The 27,159-nt window shown below is 34.0% G+C and overlaps 1 protein-coding gene across 4 annotated transcripts in view; it reads left to right on the forward strand.

The window, feature by feature from the left end:
• Window positions 1-27,159, forward strand: part of LOC118196809 (uncharacterized) — a 151,751-nt gene that overhangs the window by 65,513 nt on the left and 59,079 nt on the right. For all 4 annotated transcript variants that reach the window (XM_085817514.1, XM_085817516.1, XM_085817515.1 and 1 more), the window contains 2 exons: window positions 14,935-15,402; window positions 21,829-22,178. In XM_085817514.1, the coding sequence (XP_085673640.1) occupies window positions 14,935-15,402; window positions 21,829-22,178 (818 nt within the window). The remainder of the gene's footprint in view (window positions 1-14,934; window positions 15,403-21,828; window positions 22,179-27,159) is intronic.

Below are 27,159 nucleotides of genomic sequence, written 5' to 3' on the forward strand. Positions count from 1 at the left end.
TGAAAATGGAGTATGCTTCGTTTATGGGTGGGATAATTAATGAAAATCGAAGGGAAGGTCATCCGGATGTCTGTATTCTCTTACATGTTACATCATTTTTCATTATTCTGGAACTTCTTCGGATGAGTCATCATTGTCGAGCATTTATAATCATCATCTGTCTAGCTTATCAAATTACTGAAACCGCAAACCTCTTACTAGTAGTTTGTAAATTATTTTTCTTGGGCATTTCCTCATCCTCGATTTTCTCATCTATAATGCTATAGCTAAGTTTCCTAATTGTATCGACGAGACGAATTGTGAAATACTCATTTCCCTTGTCTTCATTTCTATTTTTATTGCAAAGAGGCTTTGTCCCTGTAGGAATATTGCTTTCGTTTTGTGATTTTGCGTTGGAACCCTATAAACGGCGTATCACTTTTCAAATCGTTGCCACCAAATGCTGTTGCCCTGTATTATATTGAAGAAATTAAATAATGAAGAATCTGCATAAATGTACATATGTTTCTCGCATTGTGATAAAACAACGGTACTTGGAGCCATCCAGTTTTGAATGACGTAATCCTACTGCGAATATGGGCATCTGAAAGCCTAAATTTGGAATTTGTTTTATTATCGATTTCATATTTTGTAAAACTTTAACGAATTTTTGATTAACAAACTCAAGGATTTCAAAGCGAGCAATGCCAACGTTGTACAGAAAAAACATTTTTATCTTCAGCGTGTGAGACTGTGTATCGGAAATTCTAAAGATATTCTCAATTTAAAATTATTTTGGGACATTGCTGTTAAACTGAATTTTATGGTTTAAGTGCAAAGAACATGATATTTAATAAGTAAAAGTAACACACAAAACGTTAAAAAAAAACGCGCATTTGGACGTAATTTAAATTTTCTTTTTATTTATATTAGAAATTCTTCTACGCCTTCCGTGTCAAAATCATTGGCATGCATACTGACTTCATCGTTTGGTTTATGGCACTTAGGAAATTTCACATTCATAATATCGTATTCATCAGCGCTGAGTTGTATGAAATCATTTAACGCATCTATTTTCATATGGAGTCCAATTTTATTGGAACGATTTTCTTCATAGTAATTTGCATTCTTTTGCCATGTGTGTAAATAGTAGGCATTCCTCCGTCAGACCCAGATCCTTGAAGACAGAAATTCTAAAATAAAATAGTTTCATGTTTTACCATGAATAAATTACGACATTGTTTTTTTTTTATCAGCTTACCTATTTTCTGTTATCTAAGAATGCACAAGTCGTATGTGTATGTGTATATTTGTAAGTGTAAAGTGAATCAAAATCAAATGTATTTTACAACTTATATATACATAGCCTTGCGGGATCCCATCACTTCGTGTGAATTCGAAAGTCCTAAATTAAATGTGCACTGCTTACAGTATTGTATGACTTTATTGGATGGTTGACTAATTTTTTTCTGATCTAGAGATTTTGTGGTTATTATGTTTTTTGGGGTTAGCATTTTTTCATAAGGAAATTAAATTTTTGTGTGAACATATTCTTCTTACTTCTTCGTTTAGTTAGATGAAAGTTTTGGCAGTTTCTTTTTTAAATCTGACTAAATTAGCGAATATAAAATAACCCTTTTTTAAAGTATGTATTTAATTGTAATTTTAATCTGTAAAGTATTTTCTTCCTCTTTTCCGCGTGCTTTCGTGTGTAACTGGATAACACGTCCGACACGTAATTTGAAGACCCGGAGCTCGAATCCCATCAAGGACATTGCATATTTTTCGGTTTCCTGACATCGAAAAACCTAATGACAATGGTACAATGTTTTCTATTTCTATGGTAACTTGGAGACTCCGAAATACACTACTTTTTCGTTATTATGCGAGTACAATGACAGAATTAAAATCTACGTTTACTAAAAGTAAAGGATTATTTATAGTTTTTTAAAAATAATATAAGAAAAAATTAACACATAATCTGCCGCCCAGACGGGATAGAGGTCAGTGACTGTTGATTGCCGTACAGAGGTCTCGAATCTCGGAAAAGGCATGGATGTTTGTAAATGTATAGTGTCTGTGCGGCATAGGGGCACCCTAAATATATGGCGAGATATATTTAGGGTATAATAGTCCTTTCGTGTGGTTTAGTGGTAGGGGAAGAAGGGTGGAAGATCCTAGGATTACGTCCCGAGGGGCTCTTTCTGAAAATTCCAACTGCCTTGATGTTGTGTTAACCACTCTTTCCATGAAATATGGACTCGACAGTAAACAAACAAACAGAGAACCTCTAAAATCAATTTATGATTTTCATGTGAGAAACGAAACAAAGAAAGTAGAAAGACACAAACTAAAAGCGATAAGGTAACTATGATATGTCTATGCATATGTGAACATAAATCAAAATCACATCGTATATACATTTCCTGCATATATTTATTTACATAATATACGTACGTATATTACATACACTTACGTATAGTACATATAATACATATGTTTTAGATAATTATTTTTTTAAAAATGCTGTGACTTTTCAGGTGCCGTTTATTAGTCTTTATAACTTTTTTCAAAACTTTTACTCTGGGAGAGAATCTCGAAAAGTTCTTTCAATAGACTCCATTTCAAGCTATATCGAGAAGGGCATTATTTATAGGGAGGATGTGATATTCGATGAATTTCTGCTTTATTGAATCCTTTGAAAGTATTTGAGGGAATGGAGTAAAATTCTGATAGTGCGTTAAAGTACTTTCGTGGCGTCTGGAACATAAGAAAGATATTTTGATTGGAAAATCGAATGCATATGTTTTTCATCCTCGCTCCCAATGTTAACATTAGAGAAAACTGAACGAAAAAAAAAGTGATTTTAAAAGGAATACAAAATGTTATTCATGCAAGAATTCCGCTACATTTCACATAATGTTCACATATATGATAAAAGGGGGAAATGTCAGAATTGCATTATGAATCCGTAAAGCTGAGTTGGATCATTTTCTAATGTAAGAATATCTCCCCACTTGTTTAATTTGCCATGTATGCCATTCAGAAAGACATTTTATAATAAAAGCGTGAGGCGAACAGATCTGGTGTTCGTTGCCAAAATTAAAATAATCTAATCTTATTAAATGCATGTATTTCTAATTATACAATTTTCATTAAACTTAAGCAGCCCCTGATGTTTGTTATTTTTTTAGTAGTAGTTAGTTATAGGAGATCCTTTATGCATTTACTGTGAATTTTTATTTTAAATTTGTGACCGAGGGATCACACCTGAAACACAAAACAGTGTCTAAATGGTAAGGCTGTATGCTATTGTCAACGTCCGCACTTGTGCAGCCATGCCGGAGCTTTTTCGTTAAATCTTATTAAATGCATATTTTGTAGAATTATATAATTTCTATCACTTTTGAAACCACTGTATTTCAGTCATTTTAAGACTGAGATCCTTCATTCCTTAATGTAGGTTTTCATTTTAATTCTGTGACCGAGAGTATTACATCGGCATATAACATAACATCCAAATGTTCCTTCAAATCGAAGGTTTGATTGAGTATGTGTCTTTGATGGGGATGGAGCAACACCACACTTCGTACGGTTTGTGTGCAGAGTTTGAAATCGTTATTTGCTATCCAGTGGTACAAAGTGTGTCGCCAGATTTTCATATCATACATAAAAACCTACGTAATTTATGTACAACATATATCTAATAATGCATTCTATTTTGAGATTAGTCTTCTCCAATTGTTAAATTTTTCAACAGTGTTTAGTTTACTCTTTCCTCTTATCGATAAACTGAATTATTGCATGTAGTCAACACCAGCAGTACAGTTTGGGAATTAGTTCACTTTCATCGCATCGTGATCAATAAAGTCTTTGAAAATCAATTTACCGTACATTAGAAAAATTACGTGTACAAGTAATTACAAGTATCTAAGATAGCTGCTAATAAAATATTTTCCTTTTGTATCCGTTTCGGCGGTAGGACGGATATTTTCTTCTTTTGATGTATCTGAAAACAGCAACACAAATTTACAATGATCTGATGTCTGACGAGCGGGCACAAAAATCTTCATATTGCATATTGCTAAGCAATTCATTATAATTTTCTGCAATGAAAATAGAGAACTGAAGTGAAATGCAGGTTGTATATGCCGTGAAACCTGTCTTGGCGATTATCTCATGTAAATAGCCATCTCTGAAAATTGCCAGTATTTCATAGAACATAAATAAACATGGGTATTGAATATCATCTCTCTAAAACTACTGCTTCTTTCATAGAAGACCAAAACTGTCTTGAATCATGAATGGTCATTTCAGGGAGATTTCATTTTAATTAATGCCGTAGTATTAATGCTCACGCATAAAACATTGTTAAATATTTTCAGGACCTGCAGTATTTCAGAGTACTTTGCTTCATGTTTATTATTATGTAAACTAGTTCCAAATCCCATTATTAATTTTCCAAAAGCATGTGTATTACTGTTGCAGATTGATTGCAAATAATCAAAAAATATGTTTCCTCTTGTTTTTTTTTTTTTCCTTTTACCAATACATATGCCATTAACACATCTTACACAGAAAATCATCCTGTAAGAAAAAGGATTTGGACACCAGATGGAAATACTTTCCCATACGATGTAATTCTGCCCAATGCATCTGCCATTAACACGCGTGGAAATCATCCTGTACGGAAAAGGATTTGGACACCAGTTGAAATGCTTTTACGTACGTTGTAATTCTGTCCCATTGACCAAGAAATCGGACGCAAGTAATGTGGCTCGCAGAATGATTTCAAACAACATTTCATTTATTCTGCTTTCTCCAGTCTGACCTCATTTTAACATTTCCGGTAATTGATTTCTCACATTTCTGTTGTTATCGCAAGCACTTCATGGAGGCGTTAAGTTTATATTCAGTCTACGCTCTGCTGATCCAATTCCATTTGTGGAGACTTTTTTATCCAAAGCTAAAAAGAAAAATATCGCCATTTTTTATAATTTTTTATTTATTTATTTAATTTTAATGAAGCTAAAAAATGATCTTACTTTTTTAATTTTAGTGCATATCTCATCCGCTTATGATGGAAATGAAGTTCATAAAAATTTCAGTCAAAAGCGTGTTCACCCATTGTTGAAGCAGTCTTTTAGTTATTCCTAGTAACTTTATCCATGTCTTGATGTTCAAGAAAAGTAATAACTGATTATTATCGATGAACAATGTATTTTTAATTGCGTTGTAATTGAAGTGCACGAACTTCAGGAAGTTCAATACAACTATATTTTTTTAATCAAGGTATAGTTCATAATTTTTACCTAGCACAAACTGAAAAAATACAAAAGCTGAAATCTTTCAGATTTTATATTACGCCCAAAGGGGCGTTTTTTTAACATATGTGTGTTACCCTTATTTATTAAATATCATGTTCTTCGCACTTAAACCATAAAATTCAATTCGGTGCGAGAAATATACATGCATTTATTCAGATTTTAATTTCTTTTTTCTTTTAATATTTGGCAACAATTTCAAAAGTGATTCGTCGTTTATAGTTAAGCAACGCAAAATGCCAAAATGAAATTAATAGCCCTTTCTGGGCAAATTGTCCCTTTGGGCTAAAAATACTTTTTTGCGTTATGAAAGTTTTGTTACTTAATATAAAAAAATTTTATTGCGCATTTCGAGATTTCAAAATATGTGATCCAGACATACAGAAGCGTAATACTACGCGGTTAAAAATGAAATATATACCTCTAACGGTAATAAGCAGATTAAGTAAAACATATGATGGCAGAATTTGTTTTTTATAGACTTATGTGTATTGCAAAGTAAACCCTTGTCGAACGCGAAGGTTACGTTATTTACACATTGCTCGTACGGCAAAACTACGTTCCGCAAAATTAACTTCCTATGGAAAAAATGGGTTAAAGGTTATAGTAGTTCAGGTTAAGGAAGTATGTATAATTCATAGAAACCTAAATATTATTGTAATTAAAGAAGAAAATGAAAAAAAAATTTAATGAAATGATTTTTCTATTACTGTTTAAAAAGCAGGTATATGATGCAATATTTTTTTAAATAGCTGGTGATTTTTTGCCTAGGACACTGTTCTGACACAAATTATTAAATATTAAGGAGTGGAAGGTTTTTCGATACCTTTAATAAAGTATTCTCTTCTTTCTTCATTTAGGTCAATCTCTATTACAAAGTTGGACATTTTCTGTTTATATATATATTTATTTATTTATTTATTATTATTATTATTAGTCCAAAGGAGCAATTTACCCAGAAGGACTATTACTTTCGTTTTGGCAGTTTGCGTTGATTCATTATAAACGTTTATTTTTTTTTTCAAATTGTCGCCACCAAATATTATCGCCTTGTGTTATATTAAAAGAGATTAAATAATGAAGAATCTGCGTAAATGTACAGGGTGGCCATAATTAAACTGACAGTGCTCACAGTGTTCTGTAGCGCGATCTATTTGCGAGAATGACGCCACATTTTGTAGGAAGATTAAACAAGACGGGGGACGAAGGATTCCGCGAAAAAAAAAATTAGTTCCAAAAGTCACCGCTAGGGGAATATTTGGCGCTGTGTAATAGAAAATAGAGTGTTAACAAATGCAAATTAATACGGAATAAAATTGCCTTTAATTATGATATGCCGTATGGAATATGGATATGCCTTACAGTACGGTATGGAAAATCTTACGAAAGATTATCAACTTCTATCCGTACAAGATCAGGCGTGTAGAGGAGTTACTGTACCCCGACCATGATAAGCGATTGACTTTTGCTCTCACCTTTCTTGCCAGAATGGTGAATGATGCTTGGCCGTGATGGATGATCTTATGGGGAGATGAGGCCCACTTTTATCTGAATGGAGCTGTGAATACCTAGAACTGCCGAATTTGGGATGACAAATCACCACATGCAGTCACAGCAGTTCCCTTACATTCACCAAAGGTAACTGTTTGGTGTGGGTTCACAGCGGAATTTCTCGTAGGTCCATTCTTCTATGAGAACATTACTCCGACGGGACCGGAAACCTGTTCTGTTACCAGAGAGAAATATTGCCACATGTTGAACACCTTTGTCATTCCGGCACTTCAGCAAAGACAATGCGTGGGGGAAATCATTTTCATGCAAGATGGAGCCCCTCCACACGTTGCTGTACGGGTGCAAGAGATACTACTACAGAAATTCACAACAGAAAGAGTCATTAGCCGCTACTTTCCAACTGCATGGCCACTTTGGTCGCCTGATCTTACCCCATGCGACTTCTGGCTATGCGGTTACCTTAAGTCCAAGGTCTGTCAAGGAGTGGTCCAGGACCTGGCTACGTTGAAGAATAACATATCACGGACTGTACGGGAAATTCCTGCAGACATGTTACTTTCTGCTGTTGTGCATACTGTGCACAGAATGCAATATGTTGTCCACAACAATGGCAGCCACATTGAACTTCATTTGAATGCAAAATAAAAGGTTATTTCCGTATTGATTTGCATTTGTTAACACTCTATTTTCTACTACACAGTGCCAAATATTGCCCTAGCGGTGACTTTTGGAACTAATTTTTTTTTTCGCGGAATCCTTCGTCCCCCGTCTTATTTAATCTTCCTACAAAATGTGGCGTCATTCTCGCAAATAGATCGCGCTACAGAACACTGTGAGCACTGTCAGTTTAATTATGGCCACCCGTTATGTATGTGTCTCGCATTGTGATAAAACAACGGTACCTAGAGCCATCAAATTTTGAATAACGTAATCTTCCACCGAATATGGGCATCTGGAAGCCCTCTTTTTGGAATTTGAAATTTGTTTTATTATGTATTTCTTATTTTGTAACACTTTAACGAATTTTTGATTAACATACTCAACGATTTCAAAGCGAGCAATGGCAACACTGTACCGGGAAAAAAAAAAAAAAAATTATCTCCAATGTGCGAGATTGTGTATCGGAAATTCTAAAGATATGCTCATTTCAAAATTATTTTTGCGATGTTGCTGTTGAATTGAATTTTATGGTTTAAGTGCCAAGAACATGATATTTAATAAATAAAAGTAACACACAAAACGTTAAAAAAAAAACGCCCGTTTGTGCGTAATGTAAAATCTGAAAGCTGTCAGATTTTTTTTAAACAATTCGTGTAGCTTCTTATACCTTGAAAGGCTCTTTATCTTCTGCACTATCGCTGCTTTCACCGTCGACTAGTATTAGATCATCCGATACTTTATTTGTCATATCATCGATCGTCATTCTCAGCTAATTCTTTAATTTCTTGTTCTTCCATGTTTGAAAATACTTCGCTGGCTTTCGCTTTTGTAATTTGTACGATTTCCTTGTCTTCATTTTCAGTCGATAGAAATCCTTTTGAAATTGTTGACAATTTCTTGCCAGCGCTAATGCCAGCAAGCATTCATTGTTGATGAATTCACTTGTTCCCATGCGATTTGAATAATTTTTATGCAGTGTCTTATGTTGAACTGCTTCCAGAATGTCATTAGTGTGTCGCGCATTCCTTCATCTAGTGCTTTATTTGCAAAGCTGTAAACATGCCTGACATAACAGGCTTTGAATGTTTTTTATGATTCCTTGAGCCATTGGTTGGATTAAGGAAGTGATTTTCGGTGAAAGGATTAAAACCTTTACATTTGGATGTAATCATATCAAGGTTTCACTACCGTATTCTGGAACGTTACCGAGAATTGGGAAATTTTTTCTGTTCTACTTAACGACTCTAATTCCAATTCATCCTTACCCTTAACTTTTAAAGAAATTACGTTTTAGTTTTCTTGTTTCATAAATAGATGGAGCCGGTATCTTAACTCCTACCCAGCCATTTTTATTTTATCTTTTCACTACATCTTATATCGTTCATTTGCACTTTGGCAGCTGAGGGTCATGGTTCCGTAAAACCATCGAAACTAATCCTGTGAAAATTTGCAGATATAACGCTGATTTTTTACTTCCTTGTACGAAGTAAAAAGGAAGTATTGTAATCGCGAAAAGTTTCAGGCAGCATATTTCAATGAAAATATCCATTTTGACCGCTATCGAATGCAATTTAACGATGTTTTTGCGTGATATCTGTACGTAAGGACAGAATAAAATACTCTTTTCCTTCAAAAAAATTATAAAACTGCTTTAAAATTAATTCTGAAGAAAATTTTTCGTGGCGTCTGTACGAACGTCTGTACGAACATACAGTGTCTCACAAAAGTTATGGGACACTTGTGCTTTACAAAAGGAAACTGTAATAAAATAAATTAAAAGAACATGTAAACATTTTTTGTGGGTCTGTTTCATACTTAAATTTAGTAACAATTATTACATAACATACATTTTCTCATAATATTAAAATATTAATTTAATAAAAATACAATTGTTTAGAACGGAGCAAGAAATGGCTCACATAAGTGATGGGACACCATTAGATACTACTACGTACTACAATAAAAATATTTTTGGGGTTTTTTATTTTTACTCAAAAGTTATTGGCAATAATTTATAAAATCGTCTGCAGTATTTCGCTCCAGTTTGTTTTGGAATTTTTGTGTTTTTTAGCTCTGTGCAGCCATGAATGCTAAACGAAAAGAAACTTTGCCTGAAATTCGAAAATTAGTTATTAATTTGCATATTCACCGTGGAAAATCTATTAGAGAAACTGCTGAAACAGTTAACTTGAGTCATTCAACAGTTTTCAGTATCATTAAACGATATTAAAAGAATCATATGATTCAGGATAAAAGAAGATTTGGCCGACCATCAAAGCTATCCAATGGAATAAAGCGAATTATCGTTCGAAATATTAAAAAATATCCAAGAATGAGTACTCCTAATGTTGCTGCTGATTTACAAGCATTATATGGAGTAATTGTTAATCCTGAGACTATTAGAAGAGCAATTCGATCTGCTGGATATCACGGTAGAGCAGCCAGGAAAAAATTCTTCGTAAGTGAAAAGAATAGAAAACTCAAACTGGCTTTCGCAAAATCCAACATAAATAAGAATTCTGATTACTGGAATGAAGTTATATTTGCTGATGAGAATAAATTTAATATATTTGGTTCTGATGGTAGAATCTTGGTGTGGAGAAAACCCAGGGAAGAATTTCGCAAACAGGACTTGGTTCCAACAGTAAAACATGGTGGAGGAGGAGTTATGGTATGGGGGTGTATGTCGTCCGCTGGAGTTGGTAATCTTGTTTTTATTGACAGTATAATGGATCAGTGCAAGTATATTGACATTTTAAATCAAAATTTGTAATTTTCAGCATGAAAATTGAACCTTCATAACGATTTTAAATTCAACCAGGACAATGACCCCAAGCACACTGCTTTGAACGTTAGACTCTGGCTGCTGTATAACTATCCTGAAATAATAAAAACACCACCACAATCTCCAAACTTAAATCCCATAGATAATATTTGGCAGGAATTGGAATCAAGAATTCGCAAACACACCATTTCTTCAAAACAACAATTAAAATCGGTGCTTTAAGAAGAATGGGGTAAAATCACTCCAGAAATCACAAAAAAATTAGTCGAAACCATCCCAAGAAGATTAAATCATGTTTTAAAAGTAAAAGGATATCCAACAAAATATTAAAACCTTTTAAAAAGTAAAATTTTTGGATAAATATTTGATGGAAAAGTAAGTGTCCCATCACTTATGTGAGCCATTTTTTTGCTCCGTTCTAAACAATTGTATTTTTATTAAATTATTATTTTAATATTTTGAGAAAATGTATATTATGAAATAATTGTTACTCAATTTAGGTACGAAACACACCCACAAAAAATTTTTACACGTTTTTTTTTTATTTATTTTACTACAGTTTCGTTTTGTAAAGCACAAGTGTCCTATCACTTTGTGAGACACTGTATGTACGTACGTATCTCGCATAACTCAAAAACGAGTATCCTCAGAACGTTGAAATTTTGTATATAAGACTGCCATAACATGTAGATGTTCACCTCGTATTTTGGTTGCAATCAGCCGCACCAAACGTATATAAATATGTTTATATATATATCCACTCTGTTACCCGGCTCAGTGATCTCAGTTTTTTGCTCTTATATGTTTGTAAATTGTACATTTTTTGCTTTAAAAATGATTGTATTATGTTGTTTTTATCTTCCGGTTAAGGTTTTTATGCCTTTAGTAAATCTGTATGCAATATTTTTAGAATTATCAACAATTTTGTTGATCTAGTGTTGATCAAGTTGTCTAAGTGCCGCTAAGCCTTTTTTTAATGGCGGCCATTGATGTTTACATTTGAAACAGGAGACTAGTGGATTTGTTGCCTATCTAGGGAAACTTAGCTTCGCAACAACAAAGATAACGCATTCATTTGTTATTGCCAATTAAATCATGCTTAATTCTTTCTGGAATTTTTTCGAGGAAATAAGCGTTTGAGATTTACTTCGTAATTTTTAATTTAGATATTTTGAGTTTTTATGTATTTTTGCCTTCTCGCGAAGTGAGAACTGAATTAATTGAAGGAGAAATACTGAATCTTCTGTGAAAAACTGTTTCTTTTTTGTTTTGTTTGCTTAATTTCTTTTATACATAGTTCTATCTTTATTATAGTATTTGAATAGAACATGTGGCAACGATTAGATAATTCTTTAAATGATATACATTTTGTGCATTCTGAGTTATAATATGAATGAAATATAATACTGTTTAGTAAACCTAGCGCCAGAGTGTCGCTATGGTAAACAAAGTGAATTTTAAAGAATGCATTTATTGTATTGTGGTTTATGCGCTGTCGGCGAAGTAGGTTTAATTCAATCTAATAAGTTTAAATAAAATGCAAGAAAAAATGCGTATAATTTAATATTCCGTACAAATAAGTCATGTGGTGTACACATCAGATTTTTTTGTTTCAACTCTAAATTAATATTTGTTCGGCATGTTATTTTAACATAAATTGGAAGAACTTTAACGCTGAGGTTTTGCTCTATAAAGCAATATCTGACTTCTGTAATGAAAGACTTAACCGATGCTCTGCTGCGTACCGCGTACAGTTGAAAATTTTAGATGAATTAAATGACGACAATCAAGAGAACGCGAAATACGCAAGTCGGTATTCGATATCGATTTACTGTATACAGCATGTCCAGCCGTACTCAATTTTGTTTGTCTCATCCTCCCCCCCCCTATTTTTTTTCGTGGTCTTAAACATGTACTTCCTATTACAAAAATATTTTAAATGAAGCAAATATTTATGTCTTGGCAATTTTAAATTTAAAGAGATCAATTTTGTAAAATTTGCGAAGTTTAACATTTTATGCGTTCGTTTGGCCGCTGTGTAAGGAAATTTTTTTATTTTTATTTATTTATTTATTTATTTATTTATTTTTGTAGGGTGCAGGGTGTTTAGAAGTGTGAGTCCCGCACGACGGGGGAGATCTGAGATTATCCAAATGTTTGAATTTGTATGTTACTAAAAATAAAATATTCGTTTGAAAAAATGTTTCTGACGTTAAAGAGATTAAATAATTTCTGTGCAGATTACTGTGAACAGCATTAATCAATATATTTTCGCAGTGGAGATACTATTCACAGAATCTTATAGACTCCGTGTTGTTAAAAAATACTTGCAGATTTCATCATTGGCACGAAGCAAACTCGTAATGTTACTTGCATTAATTAAAAATTAAAACTATTTGTAGTTTAATGAATTTTTATATGGTTACCAGATTGTGATTCTGAAGTAATAAAACTTCATGAAAATATTAATAAAATAGTTTTAAACTTCTAAATTACTTGCATGAAAATTCTTTCAGCGTATCAAATATCACAAAATTACAAATTAAAGACACTAATGAAGCTCAAAAGAATGTCATTGAATAAGATTTAAAGGCCAAAAATCAAACTTGAATAATTCTGCTTTATTTATTAACCAGCTTCTTCAATACAAATTAAAAATGACGTCTAAAATCGCAAATTTTAAAATCGAATATATTCTTTGAAGAAACTTATTAGGTCAGTCAAACTTTTGTGATTTATTTTTATAATAATATTATTCCTATGTAGATTTTGGAACGAGGGAAGCGTATAAAAACTCATAACATTCATAAAATGGATCTTTTTCCTTAATTTACGAGTAAAAATAACACAGCATTAATATTTGCTCCATTTGAAATATTTTTGTAACAGAAAGTATATGTTATGATTAACGGTTGTGAAAACAAAAGGTTGAGTTTTCTGGAGACTTTATATTTCTATTATTGTTTTTAGTTGAACAGGTGACCTAAAATAAAACAAAAATGCGAATTGCGTGTAAAAGTTAGGAATCAAAAATGATAAGCATTTAAAAGACCGTAAGAATATGTATGTATTTAGGTGGAAATTAAAAACATGTGTGACAATGTATACAAAGGTAGAAAAATGTTTTCGAAGCTAAAAATTTTGAAAAGAAAGTAAAATGAATTTTTAAAATGTTGAGTCGAAAATGAATTTAAGAGAATTTTCAGATATATATTAATCTGAAATTTGTTTTAAAATGTGAACTTGTTAATATGAATTGAAATGAATTTATGAAATAAGTAAAATAGTCGCAAGTGAATTTAAAAGAGCTTACTGCTTTTGTAGGATTATAATTGTGTAGAAGTTTAAACCAGTGTTCTTCAAAGCGAAAAAAAAAATCTTTAACAGAAGTCCTAGCCTCACTTGTGCTTGCAACTAAAACATAACCGCTTGCAGGTATTTCCAATGACATAAGTTGAAATTCAAATTCAGGTAATGTAAGCGGAGATTACTCTAGTTAAGTTGGCTGAAATACGTTAACGGCGCATTTTTTTATTTCGGCTAGCAAAATGACAAAAGCCGAAATAATCTCCGGCAGAGCTGGCGATAGGACGCAGCTGTAGGTGAGGCTGTCAAAGGCTGTGAATTTGAATCATTCAAAACCCGCAACTTAAATACTCACACAACTTATTTGCATTCTGGTGAGAACTGTGGAAAGAAGAAGTTGAAGCTTTATAAATCGATACGGAAGGTAAAGCTTTAAATCATAATTGATGAATTAACGTAAAATATTTTACAGTTTGTTATAGGTTAGAAAATTGTTTTAAAAGTATACATTTTCTTAAATGAAATAAATTGAATTTAAGAACTAACTGAAATATTTGGAAATAAATATAAAAGAGCTTACAAATATGCCATTAGTTTAACTAAAAGATCTAAAAATAATTTAAATGCTACGCAATTAAAGTAATTATTAAGTTTTGAAAATGTGTTGTAAGGATTATGTTAATTTTATTAACAGTTAAATTTTGAGTTAAACTTCCTTTCCTATCGATTCTTAATTTCAACTTACCACTTCCGGCCAGAACGTAGTTTTAAAAGCACGTCTGAATTCTAATGAGGAAGAGCGGTATATAACCGCGAAATTCTACGAGAGAGATACCAGATATTCTGGCTGCACGCGTCCGCCTTTGTAGGCTACTCTCCCGTAAGCTATTATTATGCTGGGCCGTACTTTAGGCCCTTAATAGCTTCGCAGTCAATTAGCGTTAAGGAGCCAACTGTGTTAGAATCTTGATAGCTTCGGCTATATCTCTTTTAATTAAGATTAGTTTAGTTTAATTCTTAGTCTCTGAAGTTCAAGCACAAGTGTCGGCTTTATTGTACAACTCCAAGGCGGAGTTTTGTTAAACTTTAATTGGAATAAAAAAGGGTTATTTTACCCTTCTAGCCTGTTGTTTCCTGTCACACGAACTCAAGCGATTATTCGCTTATCAGTTCTTAAGATTCTTCACTTCCAACAGTAACTTAGAATTACATAGTAGGAAATCCTACAGTGTTATTAAAAGACTTGTTGCTCTGAAAGTTAAGTTAACCAGTAAAATAAATGAATTTGAAAGTTCCATGTTTAATTTCGTTTGAAAGTTCCATGCTACTCCTTCTTTTTAAATGTTCTAAATTTGTTATTTCTCGCAGCATCCAGACTACAACCTAAACCAAGACTGGCAGAGTGGTACATTGGAGAACAGCAACACTTCCTGGGAAGGGGACTGGACACCGATTGCAACCAAACTAGACTCCTCAGGAGGAGGAAGTGGCTTTTACAAATATAGGAGCACGACCTCATATCAATCCGGAGGCAATCTACCAGCCAGCAGTTCGAGTTATGGAGTAATGCAGTCCTCGTCTAATTCCCCAAGTGCCTCGTCGTCCTCCTACTATGAAAACAGTGATTTTTATGGTGGTGGGTACAATAACTATGATCAGATCGTGAGCAGTTATCAGGCAACTCCGTACCATTATCAGTCTGCGAATGCAATGCGGACGTGTGACGCTTACAACGGCAATAGAAATCCGTCCAATTGTCCTCCGGCCAAGCAAGCTCCCTCCGATTACCAGCGGAGGCAGACTCGCTATGGCATGGATGCCATGCTTAGAATGCAGGTAATCTGGATAATTTGTTTTGTTCTGTAAATTGTTTAAATATGTAAAGACTGCATCGAAAAGTATTATGTTACCGCATCTTATTTACCATCACTTTTGAAATAATTCCAAGGTGGGGAAAACACTGATCCTTGCGCTTCTTGGACAATCATCCTTTGTCATTGTATTCGGCATAGCTCTTTAATTAAATTACTATCAAATCGTGCCCTTTCTTATGTTTAATTTTTGTGAACGAAGAAGAGAAGTAAGTTTCATGGAGCGCTACATCTGATTTCTAAGCCAAGAGTTAGGATAAACTATGACTATTGGACGTCCAAGTCTGAGACTTCCATCATCGATGTTATGCAATCAGTCTGGGTTGTTCGCTTGCCAGTGTGCCTCTGTATATCCTGTAGTACTGAATGCAATATAACTTAGAATTTACAATCTGTTTTGTATCTTAAAGTAACTTTCATAGAAATGATTTTTATTTCCTTTTGTTATAAACCTGTAAAAATGAATATTATTTCCAATTAGGATCTTCAAAAAAGAAGGTCAGAATAATTTGTGACGTATGCTTGAAAGTCTCGATAGATATCTAAGTGATGATACTTTCGATTGCTACTCAACAATGTATGCATGTAGACTGCTTTAAAAAAAAAAAAAAAAAAAAAAAAATGGGACAGTGCTATATCTCCCGTTCTACTGGGCCGAATGACAAAATTCAAACTGCGTTTTTCATGTCTCGAAAGCGCGACTTATGATATATATTAGATTTATATATAGCACTTATCTAACATAGGAATTTTGACACAAAATCGGACTTTTTCTGAAATAACATACCAATTTTTTTCCATATTTCGATTCTACGGTTCAAATTATGCCAGAATGCCACGTTTTGTAAAAGTCGTACGAGTAGTTTTTAAAATATTAGCTCTCAAAATTTTAGCTCCTCAATGTTAATTGAATTTGGCAAATATTTATTAATATCTCTTTTTTTATTAAACCTTTTTGATTTTTCCTTTCACATTTCGAAATTAAGGTTCATTCCAAATAAAAATTACCCATTTTTTGTGTTTTATTTTTTTAATTTCTATTTTTAAATAATTTTTATAAATTTTTCGAAAAACATTTTGAATTATAACCTATAAACATTTTACTATCATCTTAAAGTAGGTGTATTTCTAAGCATACCTTCAAAAAATTAGACTTTTTTATTCAAAATTTTCTTAAGATATACACGAATTTACATATTTTCGCGTTTTGAAATTTGGCATTTTTTTTTGAGCGATAATAACGGCAAATGTGGTTTATGGATTTTTGTTACAGTGAATTGCCACAGCTATTTTTAACCTTGAATTTCAACTAAAATTATACGGAGAATTAATCATATGAAATTTTATCCCTCAATCATGCGTAATAAATATTTATTAATACTATATGAAAAGCTATTTTTTAAAAAATTATAGATGATATTCAAATTTTTAACTATTTTTTAAAATTCTCTTTTTTCCTTTAAAAAAAAAATATTTGTAAGAGTAAATTTTTTTTTTCGGCGTTTTATCATCTGCTACTTTATTTTAACTTCGTTTAAATCGAATTGTCTAAAACTGAGGACTTCGTTTGATGTTTATTTGAATTTTATGAAAATATTTTTATGGCATTAACTGCATAATTTATTTCTAAACAAGCTGTTGCTTATGAAGTGGCTGAAAGAGTGGCTGATACTATTATCCATATTTTTAAAGCACAGTATATATTTATAGAAACATAAGATTTAGAATAATCATTTTTATAAAAGTCAAATTATGATATAAACATACAACCCTCTAGAGACCGAATTAATGGAAGTTCAATTGTTATGCAGAAATGATCTGCAGCTACTTAATGGCTGGATAAGTCAACAGGTTCTGTGGACAAGTAAGAATAATTATATAAACGACACCCAACATTCTGGATTCAATCAACAACGAAGGTACGATGTCGATGTTTATTAAATGAATTTAAGAAGTTTTTAAACATAAAAAATAAACTAATTTTTTATGCTAAAATGTATTTTTATGCGTAGCGTATTTTCATTATATCCTTAAGCCCACCATCGGCCAAGCGGTAAAGACGCTGAACACTGGTAGTTCGGTCCGAGGTTCGAATCCCGCAAACGGGCTGGCTGCATGGGTGCTTTCGTGGTTTTTCCCACGTGTAACGTGTATACGAGCCAGTTTCCCTTAGAAAGTCCTCCACGAAGGCATTCCTCCCTTTAGGCAGATAAACCTCGTGTGCTTTGCCATAACTGAATAATCCAATCCAATTCAATCCATTATATCCTTAAAATTCTAATTTAGAATGTAATTGTCAAGAACTGAATTCTAGTTATCAGTAATATAATAAGTAATTATTACAGTTATTAATAAATCCTTCATATAAAGTAATTGCAAATATTTCAAAAAACTTTCTGTCTGAATGCAAATATTTTTCTATGCAAATATTTCTAATTTTATATTAATTAAGATTGCAGACAATATTATTTATTTGCACTTCAGTCCTTACCGTCAGCTCTAGTAGAAGTTACAAATCAATTATATTTAATTAAGGAATGACAATCTAAGTTTAGCAGCAGCGTACCGTAACAGCAATTCAATTATTGGCGCCGTATCTTTCATGTTACTCCCGATTGGCAAGCTACATGATTTTTAATGAGTATTCGGGTTTTGCTAGTAACTTCACTTGGAAATCGCGCTTTAGTTATTTGAACATAGAAAGAACATGGGAGCTATTTGGTTAAGATGCTTTCATAGAGAACCTTTGTAAAGAAAACCTAGAAAACTACGAAAACCAACCATGCAAGCCTGGGTTAGACTTCGCAACAAACAATTAGTATTTAACAATCTTCAAATGCTAGGCAACTGATGAGGCTCCAATTAAATCTCCAATTTAATATTTTATTTGTAAATATTTAAGATATTGTTGTATTTTTAGACACAAAAAGCAGAATTTAAGTTTTGTTAACTCGTTAGTAAACTACCAAGCCGTAGTGCAAATGAATATTCAATTTTTTTTGCAATAATTGTATTCACTTAATATTCTTGGAATATGAGCTAAAGAAGGAATATTCTCGGAAGATTAAAGAAGTGTTTAAATCCAGTGATATTTTGTCTTACAAGCTGAGGATCAAAACGATTCTGTAAATGGCTGTGAATTAAGCAGATGACTTTTAATCTTACGTTATTCAGTTAGAAAACATATTCCAAATGTTTTGTATCGCATGACAATGCATCTTTTCATTATTCAATAACTAATCGGAGAACCGCTTGTGTACCGAAAATAAGTATATGTACTCAATCGTCCTGCATGTTCTACAAGTTTGTCTTCTTGTGATTTTTTTTCTCTCCCCAAAACTAAAGTTGCCTCTCAAAGGAAAGTTTTTTGACATTGAAGAGACAAAAGGAGTACGACATCTACTTTTAGGATTGGATTGGATTGGATTAATCAATTACGGCAAAGCACACGAGGGCTATCTGCCTAAAGAGAGAGATGCCTTCGTGGAGGACTTTCTAAGGAAAACTGGCTCGTATACACGTTACACATGGGGAAAACCACGAAAACGCCCATGCAGCCAGCCCGTTCGCGGGATTCGAACCTCGGACCGAACTACCAGTGTTCAGTGTCTTTACCGCTCTGTCGCTTGTGGGCCATCTACTTTTAGAGGCATGTCAAAAACAGATCTCTACAAGCCTTCTCCTCCATTACATGTCGTGCATTTAGACAAAAAGTTGCATCAGCGTGAATTCTATAATCTATTTCTATTAAATGAAGGATGCCTTCGTGAAGAACTTTCTAAGAGAAACCACCTGGCATACACGTTACACATGAGAAAAATCCACGAAAACGCCCATGCAACCAGCCCGTTTACCGGTATTCGAACCCCGGCGTGAACTACCAGTGTTCAGCGACTTTACCGCTAGGCCGTTTGTGGGGCTTTATGAAATGGAAAGCGATAACTTTATTTAAAATGATTGTCAGAAATACCAAGATGTTTCGAAAAGTTGGATACTTTTTAATATACTTGCAGAATGCCTGAAGAAAAAGAATAAGAATAAAGCAGAATGCCTGAAGAAAAACTGTTTAAAGCAGTGTATGCAAGTCATCTTAAGTTAAAATGTCGGTTATACATTTCTCTTATTTGTATATCTTTTCTGAACGGAACATTGAAAGGCGTGTTAAGTGTGCTTTACTGTATTTTCGCTTTTAATATATGCAGTTTTCAAATGCTTGTAGTCTGGGTTACAAAGTATTCTTCCGAAAGAAACGCAATTCAGATAAATAAAATCAAATTCTGGAAAATTTATATTAATAAATATATTTAAAATGCTCGGTTCGAATGAATAAGTAGAAAATTTTAAAATAATTATCTGAAGAGACAATGCAACACTAAAAATTAAAATAAAAGTCTAAAAATTTAAAAATTACCTAAAATAGTAATAACTAAAAATATAGTATAAAGAAAAGTATTTAAAAAAATAAATAAATAAACGATGCACCTTTGATTTTTTAAACTACGCAGTTCAAATGAGTAAATAGAAATTTTTAAAACAGTTTTTCGAAAGAAACTATGCAGCGTAAACAAGTAAAATGAAATTCTAAAAAGAAAAACGTTGTTTAAAGTTAATAACAATTATAATTAAAAATATAATATAAAGGACATTATTTGAAAGAAGGAACGATTGAGTCTTTTTTTTCCTCTCACGCACTATGTAAAAATGGGAATGAAAATAGGTTGCCACATATTAAGAAGTTCGCCAAGTGAACTAATTTTGGCGCAAACTGAACAAAAAGCGCCAGCATAAATTGTTGAATTTCTCCGAAAATTTCGCACCAAATTTTACAAAATTTAATATTTAGGCATAATTTGGGTATTAGAATCGAAATATGTAAAAAAATTGGTATGTTATTTCAGGAAAAGTCCGATTTTGTGTCAAAATACCTATGTTAGAATAGTGATGTATATAAATCTAATATATATCCTAAGTCGTGCTTTCGAGACATGAAGAACGCAATTTGAATTTCGTGATTTGGCTCAGTAGAACGGGAAAAATATAGAACTGTCTTTTTTTTTTTTTTTTTTTTTTTTTTAGCAGTGTACATTATAAAGAATGTGCTTTTTACTGAATGTAATTAGTGAGAAATCCTCAATAATACTGTAAACGACTTACTGCTGTATCAAATATGAAAATGCAGAAATGTAAGAAGGGCATAAAAGACCATTTCATTTAAAATTCATTCTGTCAAGTAAGTTGAACAGAAGGCGCACTTGTTGCTTACAAATCAGCCAGCAATTATGGCGAGAACTCAAAAGTAGAATTTTATATCTAAAAATAAATGTAAGTATTTATTATCCAAAAGCCACGCTACTAATTTAAAAACAAAAGTCTTCCATATCATTGCCCATAATACATCGCAAAATGCACAAACCATGATAATAGAGGCTACAGAAATGAATGAATTAACCTCAGAATGCTAATTTAGCTTAAATTCTAGAACGAATGCTTTGTATTGACTGTGAGCAATTGCATGGTATATACATTAATTTCGAAAAGAATCAAAGTACAGTGTTTTAGAATCAAACAGTAATTTTGATAATTTTATGGTCATTATTTTTTCAATCAAAAAATAGCTGCACTATTGAAAAAACTGTTTCTCATTAAATGTAAAAACAGTTTTTCTTTCTGTCTTTTGGGCCCACCAGCGGTCGAGCGGTAAAGTCGTTGAACACTGGTAGTTCGGTCCGAGGTTCGAATCCCGCGAACGGGCTGGCTGCATGGGTGTTTTCGTGGTTTTCCCCATGTGTAACGTGTATACGAGCCAGTTTCCCTTAGAAAGTCCTCCACGAAGGCATCCCTCCCCTTAGGCAGATAGCCCTAGTGTGCTTTGCCGTAATTAAATACACCACACCACACCACACCTTTCTGTCTTTTAATACTACTTCATACATTTAAATAACTATAAAAAACAAGCATATCTATAGTGAACTAAATGTAGTGAAAATTAATAAAATGATCTCTTCTGTTTTGACTAGTGGTTTTTTGTGTGGATAATAATTCTCTGTCAAATCATAATCTGTTAAACTAGGTGATTAACATTTTAGTGAATATTGTTTTACAGCTTATGAAATTACTTTGTTTATACTTTGGTCTGCTTGATCTTTATCTGTTACACACATCTTCATTGTAAGTTGTGTGTTGTCAAAAATAATATTTTTATATCATACATTAGTGTATGAAAATATTTCTTCCAAAAAATGTCAAAACACTAGAATCTCGAGTATTATGTGGATAATTATAATCATTCGTAATATATGGAACATGTAACTAATATAGTACAAACCTAAACTTTTCATTTACTTTCGAATTTAACAATAAATAATTGATTACTGTTTCTTTTGCCCCACAGATCAAATCTGAACCAGATCCAGATAGAGAAACCTCACTAGAAGTTGATGGTGAAAACTTCACTTCTCTTTTTACAAAAAGTCTGACATCTCTTTATTCCCAAGATGCTGAAAATGCTTTTGCAGATGACAATAAATCGTATGGAGCTGATGTTATGGTTTGTAACCCAGTTTCTGGAGCCACTTCAGTGGAAGATACTGGTTACCAAAGATTGGGTACTTCACTTCCTCAGTATTCTTCTAGTTACCAAAACGAGCGAAGTAACTTTGGCTTTTATGAAAGCAGAAATGAGCCAACAACCAGTGTAGTAGAAGAACTAAGATCTGAAGGAGAAAGAACAAATGCATTTAGGTATGGGCTTTCGTTTTAAACTATATTTCGCTTGTAAAAGATAAAAATGTACAAGGGGTGATCAAATGAAAAGGTACGAACAGACGTAAAAACGTAACAGTTAAATATTTGCATATTCTGCCATGGGAGAACGTAGCGAGACATCTCGGGATACGATTGGAGCCTCTGACTGGGATCGGAGCATGCGCAGGAGAGAGCAGAGGCTCTTGTCAAAATCGGCGTCCAAATGATGCGGCGGTCCGTATGAGGACAGGATGGCGTTTGCGTTACAAAATTCGACGACTGGCGAGCAGCGAGGTGTTATCCGATTTCTGCCTGAGGAAAGTGAGAAACCGGTAGCTATTCATCGCCGGATGGTGACAGTTCACGGGAAGAAATGTGTGTCTGACAAGTCTGTCAGAAAATGGAGTGCCCGTTTTCGTGCAGGCCATGAGTGTGGGTTATGACCCGAGACCAGGCCAGGCAAACACTGTCATCACGAGCAATCTCATCGACAAAGTGGACGACCTAGTGAGAAGTGATCGGCGTGTCACATTGCGAATGTTGGCCGTGAAGGTGGATGTCAGCCATGGAACCGTGTGGACAATTGTTCACGACAGGTTGCGATATCGAAAGGTGTGTGCCGCTTGGGTTCCGAAGCAGCTCACCGACCAGCAAAAGGAACTGCGTATGGGGCAACATCTGTTTCGGTATCAGGAAGACCCCCTCTTTCATGGAGCGTATCGTCACAGGTGATGAGACCTGGTGCCATCACTACGAGCCAAAACGGGACAGCATGCAGTGGAAGCATGCGTCGTCACCTTCCCCTAAAATGTTCAAAGCCGTGCCGTCAGCAGGCAAGGTGTTTACCGTCCTTTTTCGACGTTCAAGGTCCGCTACTTGTGGAATTCCTCGAGCACGGAAAAACCATTAACTCCGCTGTGTACTGTGAGACACTCAGACGTCTACGCAAGTCCATCAAGAACAAAAGACCGGGGCTGCTCACGGAGGGTGTGGTTCTGTTCCATGATAACGCGCGTCCACACGTCTCCAGAGTCACACACATAGAACTGGCCGAGTTCCAAGTGGGAGACGTTGGACCATCCGCCCTACAGTCCGGACATGTCGCCCTGCGATTTCCATGTGTTTGGTCCACTGAAGAAACACCTGAAAGGGAAGCGCTCCAACTCGGACGACGTACTCAATGACGCTGTGAAGGACTGGGTCTCGTCAAGGCACCAGGAATTCTGGGAACAAGAAATCCTGCGGCTTGTTCATCAGTGGGATCGTTGTGCTCAGGCCTATGGTGTATATTTTGAATAAGTCTGCATTTGTACCAACCGTGTCGTTTCGTACCTTTTCATTTGATCACCCCTTGTACTTATTGTTGTAAATGTCTGGTTATATTATCCGGTTTTAGTACCGCAGCTTTCTGTGCATGATTATGATTAGCTTTTACGGTAACGACTGACTTTATCAGTGTTTGACTAATTCACTAAAAATTATCAGTTAGAATTAGAAACAACTAAAAATTTATTTTAAGGCCTTCTTTTGGGAGGGGAGAGTTCGCAGAAACTTGAAAAAAATATCTCTATTAACCATCTCTATTAGTATCTGATTAAATATACTACTGCTAGTAGTCAGCAGTAGTTTGTTTAATCAGATCCATAGAGAGCGAATGCCATGCACGTTTGAAACGGAGAACCTAAATTCTTAGGAAGCTTAGCTGGAGTTATGATATTTTTCTCAAGACCTAAAATGCATTAATGAAGTTAAAAAAGGTGGTAAATAAAGGGGAAAGAGAGAGCCCTTTTAATCATGGGGCTGTTTCGTAGCTCTCGATAGATCTAGGTGCAATATAAACAGGCTTCGAAATCATTTATAAATAAATTCAACTAGTCAAACTAAGGAACCTGAGGGCGTCTTTGCAGTTAGTTTTGGGAAACCAAATACGGATTGTTTTTTCTCACTTTATATTAGTGAGTCCTCTATGAAGACATCTGCTCAAGACTTTGAATCTTTTGCCGTCTAATTGCTCAAATTACAACTCATCAGCAAGCGGTAGGGCTTCGCATAACTACTGAGACAAACGAAATTTTATTTAAACTGTCATTTTTAAATAAAGCAACATCAATCAATCACAGGGGCCCTCAACTGGTTGGGGGAGAGGAGTTTCACGATCTTGGGAAAGGAAATTCACAGATCTCAGAATGGGTATTAAAAGCAACTAAGACAGTTGTTGAAATTGCGTGACCAAAACTTCTGAAGAAAATCAATTTAATGTGGCGTTAAGTGGAGAGAAATCAATAGAGACCTTTCTTTATTTACATTTGTTTAAATATAACAATTGACATATTGATAAACATATACATAAGTTTTAAATATAATTTTATGTGAAGCTTTAAAACATGCTAAACTGAAAATATTTGAATTCTTAACAAGAATATTTCAGTTGGCGGTCGACGGGGGGGGGCAGAATAAAAGTTTGTCTTATGGTGAGAAGTGGATATACAGGAATAAATGTTAAGAACTACTGTTCTACCACTGGCTGGACTTATGTCCTGACAGCTTCGGTTCCTTGGGTAAATAATCAGTCTTAACGCTGACTAGCACCAATGTTTATACGGTGGTGGGCGCGGGCTTGGCGGGGACCGTACTGGTGCTATCGTGTCCATTGTCATGGTTGTGGGGACGCTCTCATGTAGATATGTAAGGGCTGTACGAGGGAGGCTGGCTCCCCGCTCAGTCCTCGGCGATGGATGGTGGCTATGAACATGAGAAGTCCCCGCGGGCTGATTGGTGGGTGTGACTCCCTTCCGTACAATCTCTGAGTGTTGAGAGCTATTAACATGTAAGGCAGCTCAAAGAAGGAAGCCAGGGAATGGATGCTCCACTCTTGGTGTTAAGTCCTCTTTCTCTTCTCACTGCAGCTTTAATAGTTAAGCTATTTTGCATGCTTATCCGTGATGTCCCATTTCAACCTTTCCCACTTCAGGCTTTCCGGAAGTGGCTACAGAAATCGTGTTACTGACTGTCTTTCTTCCTTCTCTTCGTCACTACAATTGGTATGTTGTTGGAGAGGGAAGCAGGCATTCTAAGATAAAGATCGGGTGAAAACTAATTTACGTGATCAACGTTAAAATAATTTTATATAGGTAGTCCTCAACTTACAAGAAGGGCTATTTTACTGTTTCTGTCTTAAGTTGATTCGAATGTAAGTTGGGAAACTTACTTTATTTTTGATTAATAGTATTTTTGTAAAGTAGGATTTTGTTTAACATAAAATAAGCGTACAAATGTATAAATTTACATATCATTTATAAAGAGTTTATTTGCATGTATGCACATACGCACTACATATTTTATAGTAAATTTAACATTTACTTTAAATTTATTGATATGAAGAAGAACACAAAAATATATAAACGATGTTTTTAACTAAAAACAACAGGAGAGTAATTGTGATTCCTTCGTTATTGCTGTCTCGCCCCTTTATATATTTCGATCAGTTCTTTGATCCACATTTTCGAGTAGCTGAAGTCCTTGATCTATTTTATAAGATGCTTCAAAAATTCTTATATAGTAAATTGTTTTGGCAGTTTCTCTTCCTTACCTTCCTCATAACTTCTGAGTTGTAAAATTATTTCAGTTTTGGAAACTAATCAGGAGGGTATCAATTAGAATTCCTTCTTTGTGATCCATTAACACTTCTACATCCTCTATATTGATATCTAGATGCAGAACTACCACTTCTCAACCATATTTTCGCCAATCTGTTATAGATATCATACTCATTTTATTCTTCCAACATTTTCCAAATTCTTCAAATTTCTGCCAGGAAAAGAGGACATACCTTTTATTTAAATATCATAAAGTAACTCTAGCAGATGGTCGTAAAAAATCTATTTCTCTATAAATGGCTTAAACCTCTGGTCATTTCATAAAGCATTAACATAAACATTTTTATAATAAAGCACTTTTTACTCTTTTTTAACTATTATTTTGCAAATTCAGGCTATTTTGAACTAAAAAATTTCCGTTTTAAGCATTTCACTTTCATTTAATACAGCATTTCTCAAACTTTTTTCAAGTGGGTACCACTTTTATAAATTTGAATATTTTGCTGATCACTTTATTCTTCCCTTTTCAAATGCAGTTTTTAGAATATGTTTCAACTAGTATAGATACATTGCTGTAGAACTGAACCAGTCAAAGAACTGCCCATATAACACAATACAGGGTGTCTATAATTAAAGAGTCCTATTTAATGAAAAAATGAAGATGTCTTTCAGAGGAAAAAAATTAGTTACAAATAGCATCAGTAGGGGGCGCATTGTATGAATAAATTATACATTTAGCTACACCTTTGCAATAGATCTACAATTTTACAAATTTTGTCCCCCCCCCAAAAAAAAATGTTCCGCAAGATTCCAATCATTTTTAGCTATCATCTGAAATCGAAGAATGTCATGTTTCACAGTTGACTGAAGTGTGTGCTGGGAAATTTTCAACACGTGGCGTGAAATACTGGCTTTAAAATCAAGTAAAGTCTCGGATTGTTACGACTTTACCATATGTTTCAAATGTCCCCTAAGTCAAAAATTGCATGGATTTAAGGTATGGAGATCGGGGAGGCCACACATTAACGAAAGTGCCGGCTGTTTTAATAAAACAATCTTACTAACAAAGCGCGATCTCGGAAACTTATCGTCATTGTGAACAACAAGCACATTGAAAACAAAGTCTCCGCGAATGTTTTTAGGTTTTATAACAATTGCTGCATGACGTCGCAAAGATTTACATTTTTACTGCAGGTTTTCAACGTAAAACGCCCTCTGGTGACGCTATTTGTAACTATCTTTTCCTCTCTGAAAGACATTCTCATTTGTTCATTCAGTCAGTCACAAAGTTTCACAGTTTTCTGATTACTAGTTTCGCATATAGGCAGCTCTGAAATAGGGTTCTTTAATTATAGACACCCTGTATTTTATGATTTATAGGG

Source organism: Stegodyphus dumicola, chromosome 5, assembly GCF_044657685.1.
Source record: "Stegodyphus dumicola isolate Sdum_Otavi_A_Nest chromosome 5, ASM4465768v1".
Lineage (NCBI taxonomy): Eukaryota > Metazoa > Arthropoda > Arachnida > Araneae > Eresidae > Stegodyphus > Stegodyphus dumicola.